General features: G+C 46.6%; 1 protein-coding gene across 2 annotated transcripts in view; it reads left to right on the top strand.

Moving 5' to 3' along the window:
* LOC135374358 (5'-AMP-activated protein kinase subunit gamma-1-like) overlaps window positions 1-26186 on the top strand; it is a 398802-nt gene that overhangs the window by 99596 nt on the left and 273020 nt on the right. For both annotated transcript variants that reach the window (XM_064607350.1, XM_064607349.1), the window contains exon 2: window positions 20913-21233. In XM_064607350.1, coding sequence (XP_064463420.1) covers window positions 21033-21233 — 201 coding nt within the window. In that variant the 5' untranslated portion in view covers window positions 20913-21032. The remainder of the gene's footprint in view (window positions 1-20912; window positions 21234-26186) is intronic.

Below are 26186 nucleotides of genomic sequence, written 5' to 3'. Positions count from 1 at the left end.
TTCGACCTACGAATGGGACAAGTCTTCGCCCGCCGGCTCCATGATGCCTTTTCGCTATGTCGAGCCCTAAAATTCTGTCCTTGCAGAAGAACGACCTCTGACAGCACAAGAGAAACTAATACGGTACCATACCAAAACAGCGAATCACTATGTGCAATTGTCACTTGTTACCCTAATAGAGGCTATGTTTCTATTTCGTTGATTATCCTGTACTCCAAATGCGTACAGGAGAAAATCGGTGATACCATCATGGACACTTGTGACACACCGCCGACTGTTGAACTTGTTGAGTGTTGTAGAATTCCCCAGGCTGTGCCCTTCTTTTTCTTTGTTGCCCTGAGCTCATTGTTAAAGGCGGGTTGAAAAAACCTGGATGTGTTCCCAATCTTCACATGGCGCAATGAACATTCGACAAAAGTAATGAGTAATGCCACACTGCATTACTCAGTCGAAATGTAATGCATTACCATTACTTGCTGGCAAAATGTAATTCATTACCATTACTCATTACTCAAAAGTAATGCATTACCGGTTATGCATTACACCCCACCTCTGACTAGGACTCGCTCTATTCCTAATTTACACAAAAGACTTGTTTATGACTACCTCCTTTCAAGTTATACTGTATATGCTGATGATTGCATACTATATACCGCCAAATGCATTCTGAAACCGGCGCCGTAACTCTCAAGGACGACCTGGATAATCCGGGCGTGACGCAACCGTGCGGGTAATCTGCCAACATGGTCCACGGACTGGCAAATTGAAATTACTATTGGTAAAATAAAGTGTACGTCCTTTACAACGGTACACAATCACCTATCTCGTACAACTATCAAATGTCATCACTTTTCCTGGAAAAGGTTTCCTCGTACAGGTACTTCGGCATCCTGTTGTCATCATACCTCTCCTGCAAGAATCGCATATAGACAACACTTAAATCCACAAAATCTTTAGGATCCCAACGGCGGCGTTTGCTTCATCCGATATTAAGTATCTAGCTTATTGTTTACTTATTCTACCTTAACTGGAGTACGCAAGCATAATATGGAGCGCACATCGCGAGAACTTATCGGATCTACTTGAATAATCTGTGCAAAATAAGGCTGCGCATTTCATCGCAAATGACTATATTCACCATCGCATTCTAGCATATCACAAATGAAAAGGGAACTCAACCTGCACTTCCTATAGGAGAAAAAAGGAAAATAGCTAGTCTGATCGATTTTCTTTCATATCTTTCACGACGATTCCTCCACCACGGCTGTCATCCCGTCATACTCACTCTCGTGGAAAGTGCTGGTACTAGCCCTATCGATTTATGATCACCCTGCGGAATAATTTCTCAAGTGGCATTACCTGTAATCAATAATTAGGATAATGAATTTATTGACCAGCGCGTGAGCTTCTTCTGTTACCATTAACTAGACAGAATGTATATTCAGACGCTTGTACCGTTATTACCTTTGTAACCCCCTAAATGAAAAGAATAAATGAAAATCTCCTTTTCTAGGATTTTGATAACAATCGTCGATGGCAAGCACGAACGACTGCGTCTTCTTTCTGAGCTCAGCCAATTGGAGGTGGACGATCTGAAACGGTGTATCGATGTGGAGGTGCTGCTTCTGACATCTGTTCTTTGTCGTAGTTTTCGGCTGCGCCAATGTAATTTTGAACCAAAGAGCGAAAAAGTACACAAGCGAGCTGGTGTAACGTTCAAGTATAGGAAGCATCACCTTGAGCATGAGGCTCACGACTATTAACCACTCTGTAATAATAGAACTCCTCTTCTTCCTCATGCTCCCTACAAATCTTCCTTGGAATCTGCAGACTGAGATCTATAAAATAGCGTGCTCTCCGAAAATATGAAGAAAAATATACACTGTACGGTTCATATTGTCCCACGAGGACTCCCTCGGTAACATCTATATGGCTGCGAAATATTTGTTTCATTTGGAGGGAGACTGCTCCATGGATGGTCTCAGAAAATTTAGGTTCACTACTCCTTATGAAAGCGTCGCAGACCCATAAACACATAAATGGGATGATGATGTGGTGGGTCACTGCCCCAGTTGAAGGTATGGTTAATTGAATTCTTTGCCCGTGAGACGAGAAAATGAAAATGAATCTTCTTGTCAACGGTACGAGTACGTTAAAAGATTGCTAAAAATTATTGGATTCGCCAGTATACGCCAGCAAAAACCAGGCTAACAATAAAAATCATGTTCATGAATGTTTTGACACACGTATGTCCTTATATTACAGGTATGTTTTGGCGCGTAGTATACAAATTCATAGATCATACACTTCATGCAGCTCATTGCAATAAAAATGTATTGCAGTAAATAAACGAGTAAGAAAATTAGCCACTTTCAGTGGTGGCAGAAAAATGTGCGCTTGCCTTGGTGGGGTTGTGGCCAGAAATGTACAAGATACGTCAAGTATTTAAAATAAGGTAGCAAATACAGCCGCAAAAAAGGTATTAATTAAGTTAGAGTAGCAAATGCTTCCGAAAGTATAGAAGACACACTTAAGGTACTTTGAAAGGCATCGTAGCAAAACTCGTGAACGTGAGTTTGACACACGTTTGAGTTTGAAACACGTGAGTTATCAGTCTTCCCGGTCTTCTTGGCTTCCTGGCTTGACGTCTTTCTCAAAAATACCTTCTTCTTGGGTAAGCAAAGCTTGCATTTGACCGCAGTATTAGTATCGGTTTCCGAAACATATTCGAAAAACGTCCGAAGGTTTAGCCAGTGGAGTGAACGAGCCTCTTTCGTTGGCTCCAGTCTGCGAACTGACAACTCGTACAGAATGACTTCTTTATGTCCCTGAATACAAAAGCGCCAACAGGGCAGTCACTGACCGATCTGTCATACATTACAAAGAGAAAGTAGTGGTGTAGTAGGGGTATCCTAGAAGGCTTAGGTCAGAACTCTGCTGCAGCTGCAAGCCACACATCGTACACAGTACACTTTTTTACACTTTTTTGGTGTAAATGGCTTGTCCCATGGCGCACACCTTTTTGGTGTTGCCCCTACACTCGAATGATGGGTGTTGTCCAAAAACACCCTTTAGTTAAGTGTATTCTTAATAAAACAATCTTATAATGGGCGTTTAAAAACAAAAACACGCTTAAAGGTCAGCTACGCCGATTTCCTGATGCGTTAAAACGGTTGTGATATTCAGAACGAGCACGTCCAACTGCCCCCGATACGCACCTTCGTTTCTCAGTGTTGTCTTCCTATTACAGAAATTAATTAATCGAAGAAACCAAAACAAGCCATGGGCGCAGCCATTTTTGTGACGTAGGTGGAATAAACCTCCTCCATCTACGTAGATAGAGAATCGTGCTTCTGATTGGATGAAAGCTGAATCTTCCTCCGACTTCCCTGGCGGCTTCTCCCGTTTGCGAGGAAATCCAGTTATGGCGACCGTCTACGATGAGCTTTCGTCCGAGGTAATCCCGAGAACTATTGAACGATGGAAACAACAGCTGCGAACTCACCTCAACAACATTTTCGACGTGAAATTGTGATTGTGCTCGAGAACTTCGCAGTTCAACCGTTCAGCTGCATTCACGTCGACCCGTTTGCTGCTTTTATTGCAAGTGCAGGAATGGGAGCAACAACGTGAGACTTGGTGGTCGTTTGAGCATATACCTGCAGCGGACAGGTCTTCAAAGAAAGAAGACCGTATTTCTGCCCATGCACATCGTGCGATTGCCAGGCTTGTTACACGAGATACATATATTGTGCAGCATCATAGCGTGACCGCAATGAACGACGTAGGAATGTATCGTGACTATTCGAACTGCATTCGTTCAACCATTCGTCGGTTATATGAAAGTGGTCATTAGAATTGCCCCGCACAAAAAGTGTTGGATGTAGTTTTGTATTGTGTTGTTTATCTCGTAGAGCGCATCGCCAGAGGAGGCACAGTAAGCGGGTTTCGCCGCGGCGAAAATAGTGTCGCCGCTGGCATTTCCCGCCAAATGCCGGCTATTTACTTTCCATTGGCTCCGTTCCCCCACGTGACCTTTCTCGATCATGATTGGCTGAGGCTCATTTAACCGGTGGATTCGCCCGCGTTCGTTTCTCCGAGGCGCCGACCCGTCTGACCGTTGTGTAGCTGGCGTCTACGTATGTGAGCAGACCGTGATTTCGTTTCGTAGATTTCGAAGATGTTCGAGCCATGGACGAACGCCTGAATGAAAGGTAAGCAGACAAATGCATGATGCATGTCAGTGATAAGACGTTTAATACTGTCGCCTAACTGTGTGCATGGAGGTACGCCTTGTCCCGTATTACATCACTTTCTGCCGGTTATCAGTCATGATCTGGTTGATGATTCTGGGTGGCGTTACTTGTTGCGTTTTGTTCCGCTATTTAAATGTGTCTGATGTTCAATACACTGGTGTGCATGAAAAGGAAAACAGCGTGCATCGCGTACGCAGGGCTCCTCGAATTTTGTCATCAGTCGGCATTAGGCGCGTAACGATAGCATGTCTTACAGAGCGTATTCAGTCAATTAACGTTGTTTGTGCTCGGGTTTACCATATCATTAACAGGTTCCTTTTTTTTTCATTCAGACACCGACAGCTGTTCGTGGCCCTGCGATCCGCGAGCATGTGGCCCCTGTCACCAGAAAATTCGGCAGTTGTGCTGGGATGAAACGGATGGCTTCTGCGACTCATCACGTGCTATGTATGTGTATAATAATACTATCTACTTTCTCCAAACCGAATAGGTTCCCTTAAGAATTGTATAATATGATAGTCACGCTTTCTGTTGCTCGGCACTAGTTATTTTGCAGTATTCTGTAATAATCGTGTAGATTTACTTGCATTCAAATGTTGCTTCTTGTTTATATGTTTACCGTGTCAATAAATTTGTACATGTGAATTCCTTCGTCTTCTGGATTTTCATATGGCCTGGCGAAGCGCGGAACAGGGGGGGGAGAGAATTCGAGTGAGAGGGTGTGGAGAGGGCACGCAGCGCACATGCGCAGTTCGATCAGCCAGCGCGCTCTTTTTGGCGCCGTTTTCCGGCTACTTTGTCGTGATTCGTTACGGATGATCACGTGGTCAAGGGGGGCGGTGGTTTTCGTGGCGAAACTGTGGAAGCTACAGCTGCACTCCACTGGCATCGCGGCATGTAGATCGAGAGCCCTTATACGTATTTTTTGCATGTTTCCTTGAGTGTGCGCATTGCTTACCACACAAGCCATATTTCAGTCATAATAGTTTCGCAAATAAACACGTACGGGTCGATCTCATAGTGCTTTTGAGTTAGGCATAGTGTCTTCAAATCAGGGTATATGTATCCTGTTTGCTGGGCCGAACAGGTGTTATTCTGGGTAGTGCAACATTTCCCACTTCTTGAACCATGCCAACATTGCCAGAATAAGGAACATTACACGGCGCTGTGTATTCCACACTCGGTTGTCTCGCGACGTAAACCCCCCATTTATTATATTGTGTACTCCATATGTTCAACGAGGCAGCACTTCCCATACCCGAATTTTTTTAAACATGTGTTTAAATTGCACAACTGCCACTCAAGTAACTTTGCCACGAAATTAGTCAGTGACAAAAGGTATATGTACTTTATGACAAATTTAATAACCTTGGTGGAAATGGTTGATGCCCTCTGCCTTGTACAGTGCACTTCGTTGCAAAATACACAGAGTCTCCTTGTGTCCTCCACAATGTTTTCCTTGTCCACAAATGCCCTGTCAAAGCTGAAACACCCTTATCGAAATGGGGAAGCCGGGCTTGCTTGTCCAGAGAAACAAATATGAAACTGCAGCGCTCAACGTAAATAACTGCATGCTCAGCAACTAAGGCTGCTGATGCCGAAGACCTAATATTTCTAGGTTAAAAGGAACAAAGGAGAAAAGACAACTGCGGCGTATTAATGTTGTTTCAAAGATATAACACCACAAAATTTGTGAGAGTCAGTTGGTGTATTTAGTTATGTTGGTCACCTCCTGCACTAATTTTTAATAAGGTTCAATTGCGTTGCTACCAACCAGGACCTAAGCCTGACCTATGATCTAATAATAATAATAGTATCTATCTATGACCTATATGGACCTTCAACACTAGTTTGGTCTAGGTTTCACACGTGGCTTCTAGTGAAATTCGAAGCTGCCCTGTAGAGCTGACAGGAGACTTGCAGAGTAGATAATTTTTTTTATTTATATTTCACAAAGAACATGTAAAAAACAATGTGCTGTACCAACTGCATTCAAAGAAATACAAATACACTTTGTTTTAGCTATGTGCATGTTACCAGATTACAGCCGATGATAACCGATAACCGATGACATACAATGGGCGTCAAGGGTGAGAACACAAGTATACTACCACTGCAGGCACTGTCCTGAAATTCTAAGTCACCATTTGTCAGAAAGCAGTGACCACGCACAGCATAAGGATCATATTGAGCTCCTTCCATTATTCTTTTTATTAACAGCATGTTGGCTGCCATCCAGTTCATGAAAGTGACATTTATCGTTCAAAGAACGGTTCAACAGTAAGCGAGCTGGTGATAGTGTCCATGATGGCGAGACCTGAAGAGGAGATACAAGAAGGGACATACACACACTATGTTGAGACATTGTGTATGTCCCTTCCTATCCCTCGTCTCGGGGGTTTTCGCTAAGGACCTTCATGATGTTTCCTTCTGGAAACTTTACATATTTTTATGTAGGATTGTGAAGGTACAGCCAGGCGCTGTTAGCAAATCACACAGTACTTTTCTTGAAACAAGAGTCCATAGAGGGTACACAATCATCTTCAGCGGTAGCAGATCATATCCTCCAAACGCCCATTTCCACCGACGTCCCAATTCAACCAAAAGCTCATTTCCTCCAAAAAAATATTCGGAGGTTCTGGGCTTTCGGTTGACCTGGGCATGCGGGTGGCAGTGACCCATATCCCCGAAATGATCTTTTCATCCAAGCGCCCAGAACCACCGAAAGCGGGATACTTCAAAGGACACGCTTCACCAGTTTAACAGGGAGAGGAGGAAAGGTGAGCGGTTCCCAAGTATGCAGGAATCCGATGTACACCTCGAGGCAGAATTAACTGGAACGCCATTTCGACTGGCGGAGCTAAACTCGGAGAGAGAACAACCCTAGCGGCTATTACGAGAAATAAAGGCAAATAGTGTTCCGACTGTCCCACTGTTGCTGTGTTGCTGTGGAGGTGTAAGCCTTGCCATGAGCTATTGACTCGGCATTGCCTTTAGCTGTGGTTATAGTCGCGATGTTTGTTTGTGTTTGCGGCGATTATGCGAAGGTGTATGCTGGCTGATATCGCACGGATACGATGCCTTTATCTCATTGATACACGCGAAAGTGGTCGCGTTCGCTCAGTGGGGCATTTTCAGATTTGTGATAAAACAAATGAGGATGCACGGGGTACAGTGGAAAATTTATTGGAGTTGCTGTCCACCTTTGCGCGTATCAATGAGATAACAGCACCGTATCCGCGTGATATCGGCCAGCATACACCTTTACATAATCGTCTCAAACCCAAACAAACATCGCGATGATAACCACCGAAGCAGCACAATGTACTGAAAGTCGAGTGCAATAGGGGTGGACGGGTAGGTGGAAGGCCTTGAACAGACGTGTGAAACTAGAGAACATTGATAAGACACATACCGGCCACCCCAATTGCACTCGACTTTCAGTACATTGTGCTGCTTGGGCACCGTTGAGAGTAATGCCGAGTCAACAACTCATGCCGAGGCGGACACCCTCGCAGCATCATGGCGAGTGGTGGTCATCAGGTGGAAACATTTTTTTTTTTGCCAGATCCCGAGCAGTTAAGCAATCTTGCATGTTCGCGTGGCACTTTCCGTGCGCCCGGAATTTGCCAGCTATTACTTTTTTCGTCCGGTCTCGAAACGATGGAGCAGCGGGTTGCCCAGCTATATCCGGTGTCGTCAAATCCGCACTGCAACGGTGGCGAGTGCTCTCATTGGACTGCACGTCGAAGTTCACGTGATTTAGCAGGCGACGGAACCCGAAGACCGGCGACCGCGGTGGCCCTAGCGTGATCCAAGTGTACGAACTCTTCCGCGATTCAAAAGGGATGAGGCGAGCCTGATCCTGATCCTAAAACCGCCAGATCCCTGGCACGTTGTTCGCATTGTTCGCGTTGTTCACGCAGAATGTTCGGGTGGCAACTGTCACATGATCCAGCTCCGGAGCCGACCTAGCAATTTCCGAGCGCCAGGCAGTGTTGTAATTAAATGACCACCCCAATTCGCCATAAGTAGGACAGTGGAAACATTATTTCCCTTTACTTCTCCTAAGCGCCGCTTGGGTGATTCTCTTACCGATTCAGCGGTCGAAGTGGCGTTCCAGTTAACTCTGCTTCGAGTTGTACTTTCGTCAACCCGCCAGAAAGGGTCACGTGGGTTCCTGACTGCTGCTCATCCGGTGCTCGAAATGTTTTGTAGCGTGAGGTATGCGGTCCGTTGATTTGCACAGCTCCTTTGTTCCCCTGCTTACTAATAATTCTCCTTAGAGATGTAACATATACGACTAATATAAATATGAGAGCTGACGCACGAGATCTATATTAAAGAGGCTTGAGCGTAGTTGGATAGAAATGACACGACACTCGGTGTGTACAAATGAGATCGCGTTCAAGAAGTGATCTGAACGAGATCTGAAGAAGAGGTATCCCGAAAATGAATTTTATTGGTATGCACGTTGCTGACGGGAGAAGCACTATCTTCGGTATGTCATGGAAGTCCGCGTCATGATTCACGGATAAACAGCATGGTGGGAGTGGTATGTTCTGTGGCTGGAACATTTAGCGGGACGGCGGAAAACACACAAACCTCAAGCGCCTTCAGAGGAGATCCACAGTTCAGACGATAGGTTGGTTTCATGCATTCATACTGTTTGCAAGCTTTTTCTAGGGGTTGTTTCAGCCGGTTACTAGCGTGTTTTCTGAACGTCTGAACTGTATTAACAGAACGCATAAAAGAAAAGTAAAGGAGGAGGTCCTTTTTGTAACCGTCTTCGAGACCTGCGAAGTGGGCGCTTTGTTGCTATTTGCTTTCCACTATGATGACCTACACAGTGCCTGGAGCCCGGTCACTCACATGGAAAATATCGCTCTGTTCGGATCGGATCATTTCTTGAACGCGACCGACATTAATCATACCTTTCCTTTGCAAACTTCTCTTCTGACTCAGTTGCAGGATTGGATTCCCGCACACCGAAAAACCGCTCAGCCTTCCCCCTCTCCCTGACAAACAGAGGAATCGTGTCCTTTCAAGTATCCCGCTTTCGGTGGTTTTGGGCGCTCGGATGAAAAGAGCTTTTGGGGGATATGGGTCACTGCCACCCGCGTGCCCAGATCAACCGAAAGTCCAGAACCTCCGAACATTTTTTCGGATGAAATGAGCTTTTGGTTGATTTGGGACGTCGGTGGAAATGGGCATTTGGAGGATATGAGGCCTAACCATCTTCAGCATTGCACACATCTATGGGACATGTTAATCGCTTTGGAATGTCACAGACATGTCATGGAGACCGGCACATGATTAGTGGTGTTGAACAGACAACTATTTGTCATATTTTAGGCACAAAAGCAGTTTTGGCACCTGCATGTTGAGGCAGATGTATCTCTGCATGCTTTCCAACATGACATAAATATATGAAGCAACAAATGTACTCTCTACTTTATTATGGTTATTAGTCAACACTGCATTGCAACACAAGAATTTATTGCAACTTGCAACTTGCAACACTTATTGCAACACAAGAATGTGGGAACACAGTCTTGTACCACCTACACTCTTGAAAATGACATTCACACACGACACATTGTAGGTCAACGAGACTCCAGAATGATGTCCACCTTCCCATTGGCTGAAAACATTTTTCTACTACTTTGCATAAGGGGAAGTTAGTACAAGAAACGCACACATTCATTTTTTGAGCAAATCAGTATTCAGAGCGTTACCATACTGTGGTGGGCCTGCAGTGCATTACGTGGTACAGCACACACTGTAAAAAATTTCACCGTAGAACATGTCCCCCGTTCTAATGACAGTCTTCTCCAGTTTTTCAAACTGCCATTTCCCACAGTACTTTATGGTATGACACAGTATTTCTAAATCTTTACTGTAGTTTACCGGTTGTAGCAGAAAAAGATACCGCTGTTTCCGATCACAGGACGCAAGCCATAAATCCTATACGGCAACAGTACATGCTGCTGCTAGCAGTTGTTCGTGTTTGGACGTGGTATGGTGCATGCAGGGCAAATTCCATGGTTAAAATATCCAACCGTGAACTGTTAGATTACATGATGTAGAATGCTGTATAGTACGTGTATTTATATCCTGTGTCATGTGACTAAAAACAATATGTGCTGCAATATCATGCTGCCCAGCACAGGCGAAATGAGCTGCATGTGAGGATAACAACATGAAACCCGAGGCGCGGAGGAAAAGGCATGACTTTGCGATCTCTGTGTGAGTCGTTTCATGTTGTAATTGCGTACCAATTTGCCTGTATCTGAGAATAGGTTTGATGCATTATACACGCGCCTTAGACATGCAGTGTGTTGTGTGTTGTGATGCCACTGCCAATGTGCCTTTGCCACTGCCAATGTCCCAACAAGCCTTTGTATACATGATACCACTTGAATGCAACACAAGCTTCTGCTGCATTGCCAGAACACAACAGCGGACAGATTTACCTTACTTCACCTGAGAAAGAGAATGTACTGTTGCACACATGATGCTGTTTGAATGTAATCCTGAAACGTCTAGAAAAACATAATTTATGACCGAAACACATCAACTGCAAGATTTCGATTTACCTTACTCAAAATTGGGAAAAGGTATGTGCTGTTGCACACATGAAACTGCTTGAAATGCCCCTGAGCGCTCTGGAAGAACACCTTACTTGTGACCAAATACAACAGCTGAACCAACATTTTAATTTATACCTTACTCAAAATACACAAGATGTGCTGCCGTGCATATGATTCGATGATACTGCTTAAATGTACTCTGCAAGCGCTGGAGTAAGAACACAAACACCTCAGGCATGGTTGCTCTAAGCTAGCGAGCAACAGCAAGAGTATAGAATAAAAGAAGTCGAGCACAAGTGATGCAATGCACTTGATTCATCAGAAAATGAAATGTCTCAGTACCAGGCGTCACTGTTCCGTCAACAAAAACAGATGAACTTTGAAGGGGCATCTGGTTGGTACTGGTGACAGCCTTCAGCTTGAAACCCCGACGGTGGTAGTTGAGACGTGGAGTGCAAGCTTTTCAGTAGTGCCAGAACGTCTGCGAAATCATTTAACAAATAAGGCATTTCAAAATCTGTACTGAGAATACACCCGCTAGGCCTCTCTAAAGGATGAAGCAGTAACTGACAGATAGCGTATTTTTCTTTTCTATGTGATGGCATTTGCACCGCATGACTGACTAACATTACGCGTCTTACCTTTATCTGCTGCCTAGTCCTGCCCCTGCAATCTTCTGCTGCAGATAAGGTTGGCACAGTGTCCCGTACGAGACATCTTCGGCTTCTTGTGAGACAAGTTGCGCATTACTTTCGTAACATTTGTATGAGCCAAATGAACAGGTCAAATCGCTGCTTTCGAAGGTGGCACCCAGTTGGAGCTGTAACCGAGTGTTGCAGTCAATAGCTTTTTCTTTCGCCTTTTGGAAAGTTGTGGTTTGAAACATTGGAACTGCATGCTGAAGTGTGGAAGTGTTCTTGCAGACGGGAGCAAAACGCTCACTGATTCTCGGCACGCAGCACAGAACACGAAACACACCAGGAAGTCTGTACTGGCCTAGCAAATGCTTTGCAGTCGAAGGAAGCAAAACTCACGTTCCTCGTGGGTTCAGTGAAGCCCACAAATGTACTGGCTCCCTAATAGCGAACTGTTTATCACTTCCCCAATGTCAATCTGCGCAGCAGACGGCCCGGCAGAAGAAACTGGCCGGCTTGGCGGAAGAAACCAAGCCAAAGATCATGCCAAGCCGTAGCACGGGCAGACCACGAATGTGTCGTCGACACAGGGTTTGCGGGCCACAAGACCGAATGTCAGTGAAACTAAAAATTCACTTTTTCGAAAGACCGCGAGGAGTTTGGGATAACTATTTTGCACACATAATCAGTGTTCCCTTATGAACGCGTCGTGTGAGTACCATTCTATTCTGTAACACTTGAAAATCGGCGTAGCTGAGCTTTAAAAGCGGTGTATTCTATCGAAAACACGTTTTAGGATGGAATTGTTTTCTGGCAAATATTCCCTCTCAAATAGCTATAGCGTGGCAGCATCCCGAGACATATGTTGTTTGACGATCTTGCTTCTATGGCAAGCACCACCATGAATACGGCAGGCTTCCAGCCGTGGTTCCATCGTTGAACCTAAACCGTCACAGGCACGCCTCCTTAGCTTGGTAACACTGTGGGACCAACGTGAGTGCCGAGGTTTCAAGAGACCTGGGTACCATCAGTAGCCTATATTGGCGTGTCGGATGGATCATATACTGAAATTGTTTGTTCGTTAAATGTTGTGGGGCGGGAAAGGTTTGTAACGGTGACGGGAATGCGTTTTTGCAATTAACACCCGCAACGAGTCAAACATATCAGCTATAATCCTGACATCCTTCCCTGTCAAATACTACGTTTTTAACTCAGGTTATCGTCGATAACGTGAGCGGAGCTGTGAAAGCAGCATTAATTTTTCTCTCACGAACTAAAACACCATTATTAACACCATATTCCCAATTCAAATGGGATGTAAAAAGGTGTATTTGGACGTAAATACTTGTTTCAACACCCCACTTTACACCATTAATGATCGACATTGGATAAAACGTGGTGTATGTCGATATTACACCTTTAGTAATGCGCACCCTTTGTGGGATAGAAATGGGTGTTTTTATAAGAATACACCATTTTTCAGCGAATAAAGGTGTAAAGTGATTTACTGTGACATTACCCTTGGTTTTTCGGATTTTCCGGAGAGGTCAACGTGGGGGTCGAGTGGACGAGGGAAGGAAAATTACCGGAGAGCAAGCACGCCAATGAAGAAAAAGAGAGAGAGAAGAGAAAAAAAAGGAAAACTGAGAGGTGATCCAAAAAGTAGTTAGAGTATTGAGTAGAAATACCACAAAATGTAATTGAAGTGCAGTACAAATACTCCCCCGAAAAAGTATTAAGTAAGGTAACAACAACAACAACAACAATAAATGAAGAAGTGATGATGTCATGGGATGTTTCCCCGTGGTAGTCACACCCCACTTCACAGAGGTTAATATGAGAGGATGAAATATGGTGAAAGTGATGCGACGACACGTCGGAGTTCTGTTTAGAGCTCCTGAGGAGTCCAGTGGCTTGCATGAAAGCAAAAAGGGAGCGAAGAGCCCGGCACGCAGGGGAGCTCCATGGACCAAGTACTTTGGACGGACAAGCTGAATGGTGTGTGGTCAAGGAATTCAAGTTGGCGTCGAAGCACCCGGCGTTCACACGTGTCACAGTCCTCGATGATATGGAGGGTCGTAGCTGGGGTGTGGCAAGCTAGGCACAGCTTAAAGGGGCACTAAACAGCTCCATGAATATTCTCCAATTATTATGAAAGAACTTTGCTCACGATATCCAATTATGAAATTCATTTACTTCTAGCGAGCGCCTTTACCACGAAACAATGCCATTCAAAGAACATAGTCCGTCTCTCCTTCCTACTCGGAGAGCACCTACGTACGTACCAAGCAGCACAATGTACTAAAAGTCGAGTGCAGTAGGGCTGGACGGTATGTGCCTTATCGGTGTTCTTTAGTTTCATTAGTCTGTTCAAGGCCTTCCACCTACCCGTCCACCCCTATTGCACTCGACTTTCAGTACATTGTGCTGCTTGATACATTCAGTACATTGTGCTGCACATTGCATTGTGACGTCACGTGTAGCAAAGCTGCATTTCAGTCACTGGAGATGGGGGAGATTTGGGACTCCTAGCCAATGACGGGCCTCGTTGACACAACCAGGTGCGTGCAGGGAGAACCGGTTGTGGGAACATCGCTGTGACCTCGCGGAGCAATACAGCGCTGAAAATGAAATGGAATATTGTGGGCTTTTGGTACCTTTTGATCTGGCTACTATGGAATTGACAACTATAAATATATTCAGAATTGACCTCACTATACCCGATATTAAAACAAAATCAATGTATAGCCGTCCCGCATTTTGAATGGTTGATGGTGCGCGACGTCAAAATGATGTGTGGCTATTGACGCCAGTGCATCGCAGGGCGGGGCATGAGCGCGAAAGGGTACAGCGAATATTCGGTTGATTTGGAGCCATTATTTACTTTTTTAGCGCCAGAAAGTTTTGCGAGACGTCACTGTAGGAAAGGAATTACACTGCACTACATAAAAGTGCACCTTGCATACCTGTTTGTTTCCCCTTTAACACGGAACACAGGGGTGAAGGTGGCTTTGAGGCTGCAAGAGTATCGTAAAGCTGCGAGGGAAGCCACCTGGCATCCTAAATGATAATGACGGGTCCACTGCATGGAGGAGCGACCATTGGGTGATGTCATGGGGCCATTGCTAGTGGGCGAAGGGTGACACCAACGCAGACAAGTACAGAAGCGCCTATCTCCGTTGGAGAGGACAGGGCTCTGGAGATACGGTGGGCCGCCAAATAGGCCTCTTGGTTGCCCTGAATGCCAGTGTGGCCGGGGACCCACTGTGGGGTCACCCGGTGTCCCTGTTCGCCGAGAACCTTGAGCGCCGTCAGGACACTAACTATACCACCGGGGCAAACGAGCCGCGGATGCCCATGCTTCCTACACATTGCAGGACTGATTCTGAGTCAGTGTATATCACCCAGGAGCGAGGAGGGTAGTTGGAGACAGACTTTAGAGATAGCAAGATGGCATACAGCTCCGCAGAGGTCGACCAAGTGCGATGTGACAGGCGGAACCCACATGATAGTGACTCCTCCGGTATGAGAAAGGCAGCGGAGGAGCCATCCGACGTCGACGAACAATCTGTGAACACAGCCGTACTTTGTATCCATCATTTTCAAAGTAGATTGCATGAGAACCGGAACGGGGATCTGACTCTTGGGCCCCAAGAGGCCAGGGATATGTGTCGAGAGGGTGTCCATGGTGCCACGGAAGGGGCGGTTGGGGCAACAGTAAAGCCAGGGATGTTTCCAGATGCTGCTGTAACACATAGCGAGAGTTCCGTCTACGTAGTTTATGAACAGGAGCATGGCGCCGGTTGTGAGCGAGCAACCGTATAGTGTCGAATGGTTTCTCTTCGGCGGAGGACATCAATATGTATTTCTCCGGCATCGGCGATCACCATCCGCGTCTCACCAATGTAAGTCCGCAGGCTGCGTGCCAGTGCACATCGAAGCTTGTGTTCAGACGTGGCTGATATAACATGCAATACGGGGAAGCTGTGTAGCAGGGAGCCGCGAACCAGAGTTTTGTGGAGCACAAGAAGATCCAGCGCACGCCGGTAAAGTGGCGAATCACATTCCCCCAGCGATGAGCCTTTGAGATGATGAAGTCAATGTGCATTCTCCATGAGAGGCTGCGGTCCAGGATAACACCCAGGAACCTGTGAAACTACCAAGATACCACAAATAGTATTTAAAATGCAGTATCAATACTCTAAATACGTACAAGTCCGGCGTTGTGGCTAGTTGTGTGATCTATGATAGTTCGGCTTCAGCGTTTGGACGACGAGTGTCTGCACCCCTCCAAAAACATTGCAGTTGAATCAGGTTCACGTTGCTTTCATTTCGTTGTTACCTTCTCGCTATCTGGCTCATAACATTTGCCCATTACTTTTACATTACTGTCATAAGGTCAGCGGACGTGCCCATGAACAGATAACCTGCTTCATGATAGTAATTAGTAATTACTTTTGCTTTGCAACTAGGGGGAACTTGCTTCGAGTCAGCTTTTAAGAGGAACTCGAATGGAACAAATAAAATGTTTCGGACGAAATGAAAAAAAACGATTCGAACTGGCATTGGATGGTGCCGGAACTGGTTCTTACTGGGGTATGATTATTTCGAAGGGGCTCGATATTCACGGTTGTGAAATTCCAAATCTTAAAATTCACGGTCTCGAAAGAAAGACAATGCTCGATTGTTTCGCAAGATGATATTCCCTCGTTTAAAATCCGATATCATGTATCATACCTGTTAGCGTTACGAGTCTTCTATATCTGGCGAAGTCGTTTTAGCGAATGAAAGCCACATTTTAGCGGCCGTTATGCTTTGCAGTGCGGATATACGCCGGTACAGCACGTTGGTAAGTTTATTATCCGGTTAGTTCAAGTTGGGTGTTTGCATTTTTTCTTCAGGTTAGTCCAAGTTCGCTGTTGGAAATTTCCCGCGCGTGACGGTGCATTTTAAGCGTCTTATTTTCAATCGGGGGACCATGAGACATTTATTTCTTGTTGTTTACTTTGCAACGGGGATTTCGACCACTGAGTTTTTCTAACGAAAGAAAATGACCTGGTAAACAGTTTGTTTTTACCTGAGAGAGGAACATATAACGAAGGAAATGAAACCAGAGTGCTATGTGTCACATAAAAGTTAACGCATATCGCCGCGCAATATTTACCTTTCAAACGCTTTCACTAGTTTTTATACCTCAGTGGTCCCGATAACTTACTACGCCCCCTCCGACTATGGTTCTCGAGGGATGCAGGCCTGACCACCAGGTACATGCAACTTTTACTGAGACCTGCTTGCTGCGCAACAAGTAACAAACAAACGATTAAAAAAGAAAAAGAATAGCACTCGATCTCACCCCGAATTTTCGAAAAAACAGAACCAGATTGTTGTCCCCATTCCTCCTCCTCAAAATTTATTACAATTTTGCGCCTCGAAACTTGAACTCCAGTCGTTGGAAAAATCCTGTCGAAGGTGGCTACTCTAGGGTCACGTGACGCTACCTCATACCTGTCACACGCCCTTTGCTCGAGAATGCGTGGTTGTGGTCCTTTGTCTGTGCTCGTTCCAGGATTTTCAAAAAAGAAAAAAAGAGAGAGAGAGAGAGAGACGAAACGATTGAGAAACAGAGTTGTGGAAAACTCCAAGCCTTCGTCTATACTTGCCGCAGAAACATAATCTGTTCCAGCGACATACATCCTTCGTGATAAATGAACGTTTGAAGCTTACACGCGTTACGTTACCCGACATGACCTCCGAGATATGACGCAGTCTTGTCCATCTTCTGCATTTGGTTCTCGCTGTTGTTCGTTTTGCAAGACTCCCCGACTTGTACCGTCCTCATATGACCACCGTGCCAGCCTTTCTTTTCCTTTCCTTTTCTTCCCCGATTTTCCATTTTTTTGGAATAGCAAGCCGACCTCCGTCTGGCAGACCTTTCCTTTCTTTTTTCATAATAAACATGTCCCCCCTTCCCAAATAGAGCAACGCACAAACTATCGTCATCTTCCTCTTTACACCCACCCAACTCAAGTATATCGATGCGGGTCGACAGCTACGTGTTACGTTCCACGGGATGAGGTTGAACAGGGCTTCATCTATAGAAGCCTTTACTATAGTAGCTGCTTCAAGATACATGACAGAGTATCGCGGACACTAAAGCAGCGTTGGAGGCGATGACCTCTTCCTCTGATAAAGCTGTGTCTATATCATGTTTCTTGACGTGTACAGCCAAACTCATGTCCCTGGGTGTGTCTCTAGTGGGCCATGTAGGCTTATATGCAAATGACGTCGCCGGCTATGTGACCAAGAGAGCCCACTGTGGATACGCGTAGGGCTGTTTTCATGCTGTTTAAAGCGGGCCGGCTCATGTATGGCCAATCATTTCCTTCTTCACGGTAACCCCTCCAGGTGTAGGGGCATAAATGTGTATGCCGTCGACAAGAAACACGTGAGCGCGTGTGCAATGCCATTAAGACAGCATTCATCCGGTGTGTCATTAATAATGCGAAATGCACAATTCCGTGCACCCAGGAGCCCAAGTCGCTGGTGGTACACACTAAACCTGCCAACAATAACGGCGTATTTTTTTCGGGACCGTGGTTTGGATGACCGTATTCCAGACGTGCCGAGACTGGGAGGCGCGAGACCCGGCTATTCTGTCTGGCGTTTTCCCTGCGTTCTCTGGCAGACATTCCGGACGAAAATTGGGGAATGAAAATTGTCGAGAACAGTGCCATTTAAAAATGTGTAGCGATCGTTTTCAGATTGCTCTTTCAGCTACATTTTCGTGCTTGGGAATTGGTTGCTGCCTTTCATTCTCTTACGATATTTACGAGATTTCAAATTATATAACGGAGATCATGGGACACGCTGATAGATAATTCCGCGGATAACAGGAAAAACGCTTCAATGCGAATGGTCTTTACGTTCCATCGAGTGTTCTCGTTCATCACTAACGGACACACATTTACTAACGGACAAGAAGCCTAAAAATGTGAGTACCACCTACCACACTGAGGAAATCCACTGGTGTAGTTGAACCGAACACAGCAATTCATGCAGGAAATGTATGTTTTATTTATGGGCCTCATGGGTGCTCAACCTTGGCTTTTTTCGTCAGGGAAGTCCACGTCCTCCGCGAGGCGTATGTAGGATGCCGGTCGTGCGTGGAAGTCTCCGTCGAGGACAAATCAGCGGACGCGACAAGGCCGCCATCGGACGATACTTTCTTCAACTTTGTAGCGAGCGACATCTTTCGGTACGGAGTGCGACTGTGCACATTGGGATTCCAACCGGTGCTTCATGTTAGTCTTCACCCACAACCATGCCGGAGAAGGCTACCCTAAGGCCACTTTGGTCATCATGATCGGCCTGGTCCTGCACAACGCCTCCTGGGCCCTCTTACGCCTCTTGAGATTTATCTGTGCCACCCAGTGATTTCCCCAGAAATTCACTGCTGAGGGGGTGCCGAGCTTTCAAGGGGGGGTATGCTTAGTGAAGGTTCCACTTACGAAATTTTTCTTAGACACGGAAAGAATCGTGGCACAATGGTGACATATCTGCGGAGCTTTCCCGTTTTATTTGTACATGTTATTATGTTACAACACAGTACAGTAGAATACAGATTCATTATGAGCGGCATTTAAACATTAAGATGCATAATCGCACGACCGACAAAGAAAAAAACCTTGGCTCACGAAACTCAATGAATACCTAGCAACCAACGGTGAAAACCTCAGACGAAAAAAGCAGAATACCTCGCTTGATTGAGTTGGGCGCAAATGATTTCTTGTGATCCACATTGAGCTTGCAAGCCCGAACGCATTTTTTCTCGTATGCGCGTACTATATGAATGGAACAGTGATTTTCAGATGAATTTGGACAAATGCATGGTAGGATCATCTGCATCACTGTGGTCCTACAGCCCAAGTTTGATAGTACAGGATGTAATTCGCTGCGCCGGACTCACTACTAGAATGTGTTGGTGGGCGAGTTGGGTAGTGTCACCTGAGACATTTCAGGGGGGGTGTTCCAAAAATGCAGGGAGGGTGTACACCCCCCCTGAGGGGGGTGTAGGGAAATCCCTGGTGCCACCGGTCTCTCGCCCAGCCTCTAAGGCACTTTTGTGTGTCTCTAGGTGTGTTTCTTTTCTTTTTTGTTGAAGGAATAGCAAGTCGGAATACGCCTGACTAACCTTACCTCCCCCCCTTTTTTTTTCATAAACATATTCCCCTCCCCGACTTGAGTAGCGACGAAACGAGAAATCCTATGAAAGCGCTGTCTCTTATTATTTGGGGAAAATATTTCCTTTTTGGCTACAGGTAAATTTTCATTTCCGTTCGAACGTGTGGAATGATACGAACAATTGAAATATGGCAGTCATCGAAAAAGCGGCTGGATTTGAACCACCTATCTCTCGATTACCGGTCGAGCGCCTTGGTGCTTGCTTACTTTCCACCATGATATGTATGGTTCCCTGCAACCACTCAACACTATTCACAGTCCTTTAATATGGACAATTGTATTGCACCATGAACACACATGATGGTCTCTCGCAGTCCATGGTGTGTTCATGCCAGACTTAATGTGGTGACCTATCTAGGTGAGCTTCCCGCGCAATGATTTTGTCCAGACTCCCTACAGCACCCCAACACCCCCCTAACACCCCCCAAATGTTCAAACTTTTTCTCCTGTGTACTCCCTTCAGGGGGTGCCCTTGCGATTTCAGCTTTAGACACATGTCGGTAATGATATGTTAAGCTATAATCACTTAACTATAATAATGTCCCATGCCCCAATTTTTTCCGACACCCCTCCATGCTTGAATTTGAAGCAGATAGTTAGAAATGAAAATACAGTGACTTGTGGAAACGCTATGATTAAGTGATTCAGCATTGCAAACAGGGTACTACCCTGAGTCTGCTGACCGGGGCTAGGTGCAATGGAAACTAGAGGGATGCTGACTATCAACTGCAAAATTTCATGGAATATGCCACAGTTAAATACAGGTTACAGAAAATACACAGCTGACCTGACTGACTGACACTTCATCGCGCGTATATTTAATTTTCGAGTATCCAGGTAATATTACACGAGTTGACAGCGTCCCTTCTCAATCTAGGCCTGTCATGGCTTTTTCAGTATCACTTACGAAACACGGCGCCGAAAGGGATGCCGTTCATAAAACACTCGATCCACATTAACTGACGTGGTAAGGTATGCGTTTGCAATGATGGTACATGTGTACGTTTCAGTCCGTTGTATTCAAGTTCAAAGGACGGCAAGGCAAACATAATTATTCGGGATTGTTTTGTGCGGTTGCGCAGCCTGTTGGGGCCGATAAACGCAACATTACTTCGCAGTCCATGTGTACCGATATTATTAGCGAACCCTTTGCCTTGACTTGTGCCTCTCTCTCTCTCTATGTGCAGGACGACTGCCCCGTTGCACTACCACGCATTATAACTTCCAGCTACGAAGAGGACGAAGACGCTGAAACGCACAGCTGTGGCACCCCCACTACCCGACCTCGCTCATCTTCCGTTAATCCTATGGGGGATGAAGACTCAGTGGCCGTGCTACCCAATCAGGAGCGCAAGCGATCGCTCTCTGGTGGCAGCCACCGTCTCCCGGGCTCCCTTAACAGGTCACGAAGACAGTCGGGTGACGACGTCCTAGTCACTTCCCCGTCACGTAAGCCGTCCGGGGCCCTCTTCGACGCATTCAGGCCAAGGTCAAAATCTGACTCTAAGGTGAGTTGATTCCGGATTGATTCCGGCGATATCCTCCGGACCCAGCGTCCGGGACGCGATTGATCTGTCCCTAAGAAGATGACTGTGATGCAGAGCACCGGCTCGGTGGGTGGGCGGGTGGATTTCCGAGACCTATCACTGGCATAAGCGAGCCAGCTCGTTAGGTGTATGGGCTGTGGGAGGTTCTATGGGGTGTACCTCTCCTGGAGCGTAAATCCCGGAAAGGTTCCGGTGTCGAGTCGATGGGGACCCCTCTCAACGGGCGGCTCTGGTCGCGCCAGCGTCTCAGAAAGGTGTAGCTGAGTGTAACGACGCCGACCTGTGCAGCCCATGCAGATAGTAACGTGGTGCTGTGCCGTGGAGCCAACACGTTGAGCAGGGGTTGGGCGCTGTGGAGGCCCGGCCGTCCCAACGTTGCGAGGGCGTCGGCGAGGTGGACGGATACGGCTGTCGTCCGGCATGCCTTCCTCGTGTCCTGTGGGAGGAAAAGGAGGAAAGATTATCTCGGCTGCTTACGTGTACGAAGGTTATAACGGGTAGTCCCGGGAACCCCGCCCTGGGCAGTAGTTTCTTCGGGGGATCGCCGACCTGCCCTGGGCTGACTCAAGAAAGAGGGCTTTTGCGATGCTCGGTCGGGATATCCTCGTCCTACCTGCCGTTGTCCGAGATGCGCTGACGAAATTCCTTGAGGTCTTCTTGTACGTGGACGGTGCACGCTTCCTCGCTGTCACTGCAACACTCGAGCCTATAAGTGACCGGAGTTAGCTGCGCACTTACCCTATAAGGACCGTCCCACCTATCAGCGACATCAACATCATCTTGATGTTGAGATTAACCCGCTGAGTTATGTTCGCCTGGGTGATAAGGGGACGTCTTTACATGACGTATGCTCAACGCACAGCAGCTACCAACAAACACTTTAATTGTGAAGTACGGGGCGTTATCCGCGATGAATTGCTCCGGGAATCCAAACCAGGAGTCCGTCCCAGATCACCAACTTCCGCAGCGGGTAAAGCTCAACCTACTTCGTGAAGTGATCTGTAACAACTAACAGATACTGGTCACCATGGGGACCTTTGGGATAAGGACCCATTATATCACATGCGACTATCTGCCAAGGTTTCTGGCTAACAATCAGTTGCAACAATCCGAGTGGCTGCCCTCCACGCGGTTTAGACTTCTGACATATCAAACAGCTGCGGGTATATATCGCAAAACATCCTGTCTCATGCCTGCCCAAGTCGCGATACGACACAACTTAGAAAAAGTCTTGCTGCCGCGACTTGACAATGCAAAATCATGCAAGCATTTGAGGAATAACTTACGTGGCTTCCTTGGAACTACTATCCTAAATGGGCTATCACCAAGCTCCTCGCATTCAGCCTGGGGATAATTGCGGACCCGGAGACCGTCCTCCCTCAGCTGATAGGAGTCGTACCTCTCCTCAGCGTCTTCCGTTTCCTCCGGGTTTGCCGTTTCCAGCCACCTTGACACACGCTGACAAAGGCCGTCGGTCATCTGCGCTTGCAGGATGTCGTCTCTGGTTACTACCTGTCCCCACGAGAGCTCCTTGTCGGAGACGGTCTGCTCGACAGCGGCCACAACCTCCTGCGGAATAACGACGTTCTCAAGGGGCAACGGTGCTCGAGATAGCGCGTCTGCCGCCTTATTGGAGGTTCCCTTCCGGTATTCCACCGAGAAGTCGCAGGGCTGCAACGTCAAACTCCAACGTGCGAGCCGTCCGGCTGGGTTCTTGAACCGCTTGAACCAGGATAGTGCCTGATGGTCTGTTTGAATAGTGAATTTCGCACCATCCAAATACCATGAGTGGGCATATATTGTATTGTGTGTGTAATGCTCGGAAGCGCTGTAGCAGAAAATGTCGGTACCGTCAGTTTCGGGCGTAGCGGGGTTTCCGAGGACGGCTGGGCGGCGGACGTGCTACTAGCAAGCTGCTGCGACAATAAAGCGCAGAGAGCAGTCATCTGCTGAAGCATGCTCTCCGCTACTGGTGAGTCCTCCTGGTAGACGGGCTCGAGGTGCTCCTTGGGTGGCATGACCAGCAAGCGCACGCACCCGAACTACAAACAAAATAAAACTGCAAAGGCGACAGCGAGCGAAAGCGTGAGCGACAAGTTCTACAGATAATACAGCAATGCACTTGCTTTCCGTGCTCCCGTGCGGCCGGCAAGACTGGTTGGGCCACAGGCTGGGCGCCAATTATTGACATTTCACGGACGCAAGGCCAGTGCAGCCAAAACGCCAGCCAGCGAAAACTGGAAGCAGCAATCGCTGTCAGGCTTCCTCTCGAGGCATGCAGAAGGACCGCGCCGCGCGTTAGGCACCTTTGTACTTCGTATTTTGCCGACAAAGCGTGTGTGGAATTTTGCAATGAAGCGGGACGTACATGGGACGTGCAGATGTCCAATCTTGGATATTTCCCGGTATTTCCCCCAAGATTCCACACGGGTGCAGGAACCAACTCGTCAATCCCGACAGTCACGCCAAGAAACACAAACAACCAGTTGGTAACAGAACCGTTTAACGACAGACCGTAACGACCAAAGTACACTTACACAACAATGTGCATCCGTTTCCTCTCGTTCGCTCACAACCAAAGCATCATTTCGCAACGGAACGCCGCCTTATCTTCGTTTTTGCGAGCATTACATGCGCGCCCTCCTCGGGCACGGAACACGGGAATGTTCAACATGGGTGCCCTCTTTTGGGCACCAGTCGCAAGTGCGACGCCACATACTGGAACTTAATTATGACCCCTTGCTCCAGGAAGTCCACATGGATGACATCCCGTATACCCCAGAAGACATTTCCCATGGACTTCCCAGCAGACGGCTGCATCATGCTTTTCTTTGGCGGCGGAGAAGCCTTGTGTCGTCATTCCATGCAGTTTCTTTTTGTCTCAGGGGTGAAATGATGCATCAAGGTTCTATAACATCTGATGAATGATGGCAAAAATTCGTATCCCTCGGATTGAAACCGGTTCAGCAGCTGCACAGAGACAGTACTGCCGACACAGTACTGTCCACACTGCCGACACTAATATTAAGCTGGGCTGCAATGTCCCGAACTGTTACCCGACGGTTTTCGAGGATGGCTTGCTCAAAGCCTGCGATGTCCACTGGCGTGACTGTAGTCGTACAAGCGTGTTCATGTGGTTCATTCGTTACCATATCCTATCCTCCCAACCGTCTGCACCATCGTACACTCTTCCCCTTCTTTGTTCCCCATACTGTGCCTGTAATATTTGCAAACTCTCAGCTCGTTTGAGGTTCTCCTTCACAAGGAACTCTATTATGCATTGCTGCTCCACAGCTACAGACGCACTGCTCGCCGCCATTCTAGCTCCCGCTGGTGCACATGCCGCTTACCCGAGAAGAATTTCGTTTTGTCTTCCGAAAATTTTATTCAATATATTTCCTCTGTGATTTTTCTCGAACTAAACTCTCGGTCAAGCTTGAACACCCCTTGTATAATATAAACTTTCGTGTATTGTTAAAATGTCGCGATGGAATGACATCTGTTCGCAATGTCCATCTCCGACATCTCTCTTGAGACACTCGCATCTCATTGAAGGGTTGACTAATCTTGGGCTGTGCAGAACATTAACCTGGAGCCTCAGTTGTGCGTCGCAGGTCCAAACAGTTGGTCCTGGTTTGGCAACTCCTAAGTTCCCGCCACCTGCTCCCAATTTACTACTAACGGTCCCGGCTGTCAAGCCGTGCACATCTAAACTTTGAGCAGTGCACAGTTCCTTGCCTGACTTAGGGTGAGGGGGTTCATCGATCCCTCAAGTGTCCACCGTCGCCTGCAGCTGTAAAACCAGGCAGAGTCGTCTCCACTGTAGTTGTCTAACGGTCTCTACACTCCTAATATTGTCAGGCCTTCTGAGCACGCTTCCCACCTTATGAGCTCATACCTCAAATGTCGTTATACCAGCACCGGTCTGCCTTATTAGGCCTAACATTGCATTACACTACCCTGCAACAGGCAATTCCATGTGTTGTGCGTGTTTCAGTTCTCTTTCTCTGGAGACAATCAATCCATGAAAATAAGACAAGAGCGAGGTCATACAGGAACTGTCTCTTCCCCCTTTTTAGGGCCCTTTGACATCCAAACTGCTTTTCAACGTTACGTCCCAAGCTCGTACAATGGCATTACATGTTTCAACACTCACGCTCTCGTCCTGCTTGTAAAACAGAGAAAAAAGAAGAAAGAAGAAAAAATAATTTACGGGGTAAATAATTCAAATAAAAAACGGGGTGCGATCAATACGCGCTCTCCCCTGCAGCCACAATCCAGACATATCGTTTGGCTGTGCATGCGGGGCTTATTCGTTTCATTTTAAAGTGCTTCCGGCTCTACCTGAACGTATACATGTGACGCAGTTGGAGGTTGTTAGACCCACGAAGGTATTGTGGCCATAAGACAAATGTATGCGTCTTGGGCCGAGTTCAGAGAGAGTTCCGAGAAAGGGTGTTTCACCTGAGGTGATAAAAAATTCTAACTGGCTACGTACTCGCCGGAGGATCGTGTGACTTTTTCTGCAGTTACCTTCTGGAAACTTTTGCCACCATCGAGGAAAGCTTTGGACGATTTTCAGTTGTGGGAAATTTATTTTTTTCAATTGAACTTTGAAAATGGCCAAGCGAACCTCACTTTTTTTACAGAAAGATGAAGTCCTCCACAGATAGCCACAGACTCAACCAAAACTATGCACAGTATCGCAGCAGAAATAGTCTAAGACAATTAGTACAAATTCGACTTTAGCCCCGCCTGTTCAATTGTCGCAAAGAAAGGTATTTGTGGGGAGAGGAGGAAGTGTTCCCGCCTCTTGTTTGACCTTTCTTTTCCCCGGTTTGACCTTGATGCTGGTGACAGCCGTCTTATAAAAAAAAAAAAAGAAACAGAAAAGAAAAAAAAACGCCTATTGAC

The sequence above is a fragment of the Ornithodoros turicata genome, unplaced genomic scaffold, assembly GCF_037126465.1.
Source record: "Ornithodoros turicata isolate Travis unplaced genomic scaffold, ASM3712646v1 Chromosome54, whole genome shotgun sequence".
Lineage (NCBI taxonomy): Eukaryota > Metazoa > Arthropoda > Arachnida > Ixodida > Argasidae > Ornithodoros > Ornithodoros turicata.
The sequence above is the reverse complement of the archived record's forward strand: the minus strand, read 5'-3'. Positions and strand labels throughout refer to the sequence as shown.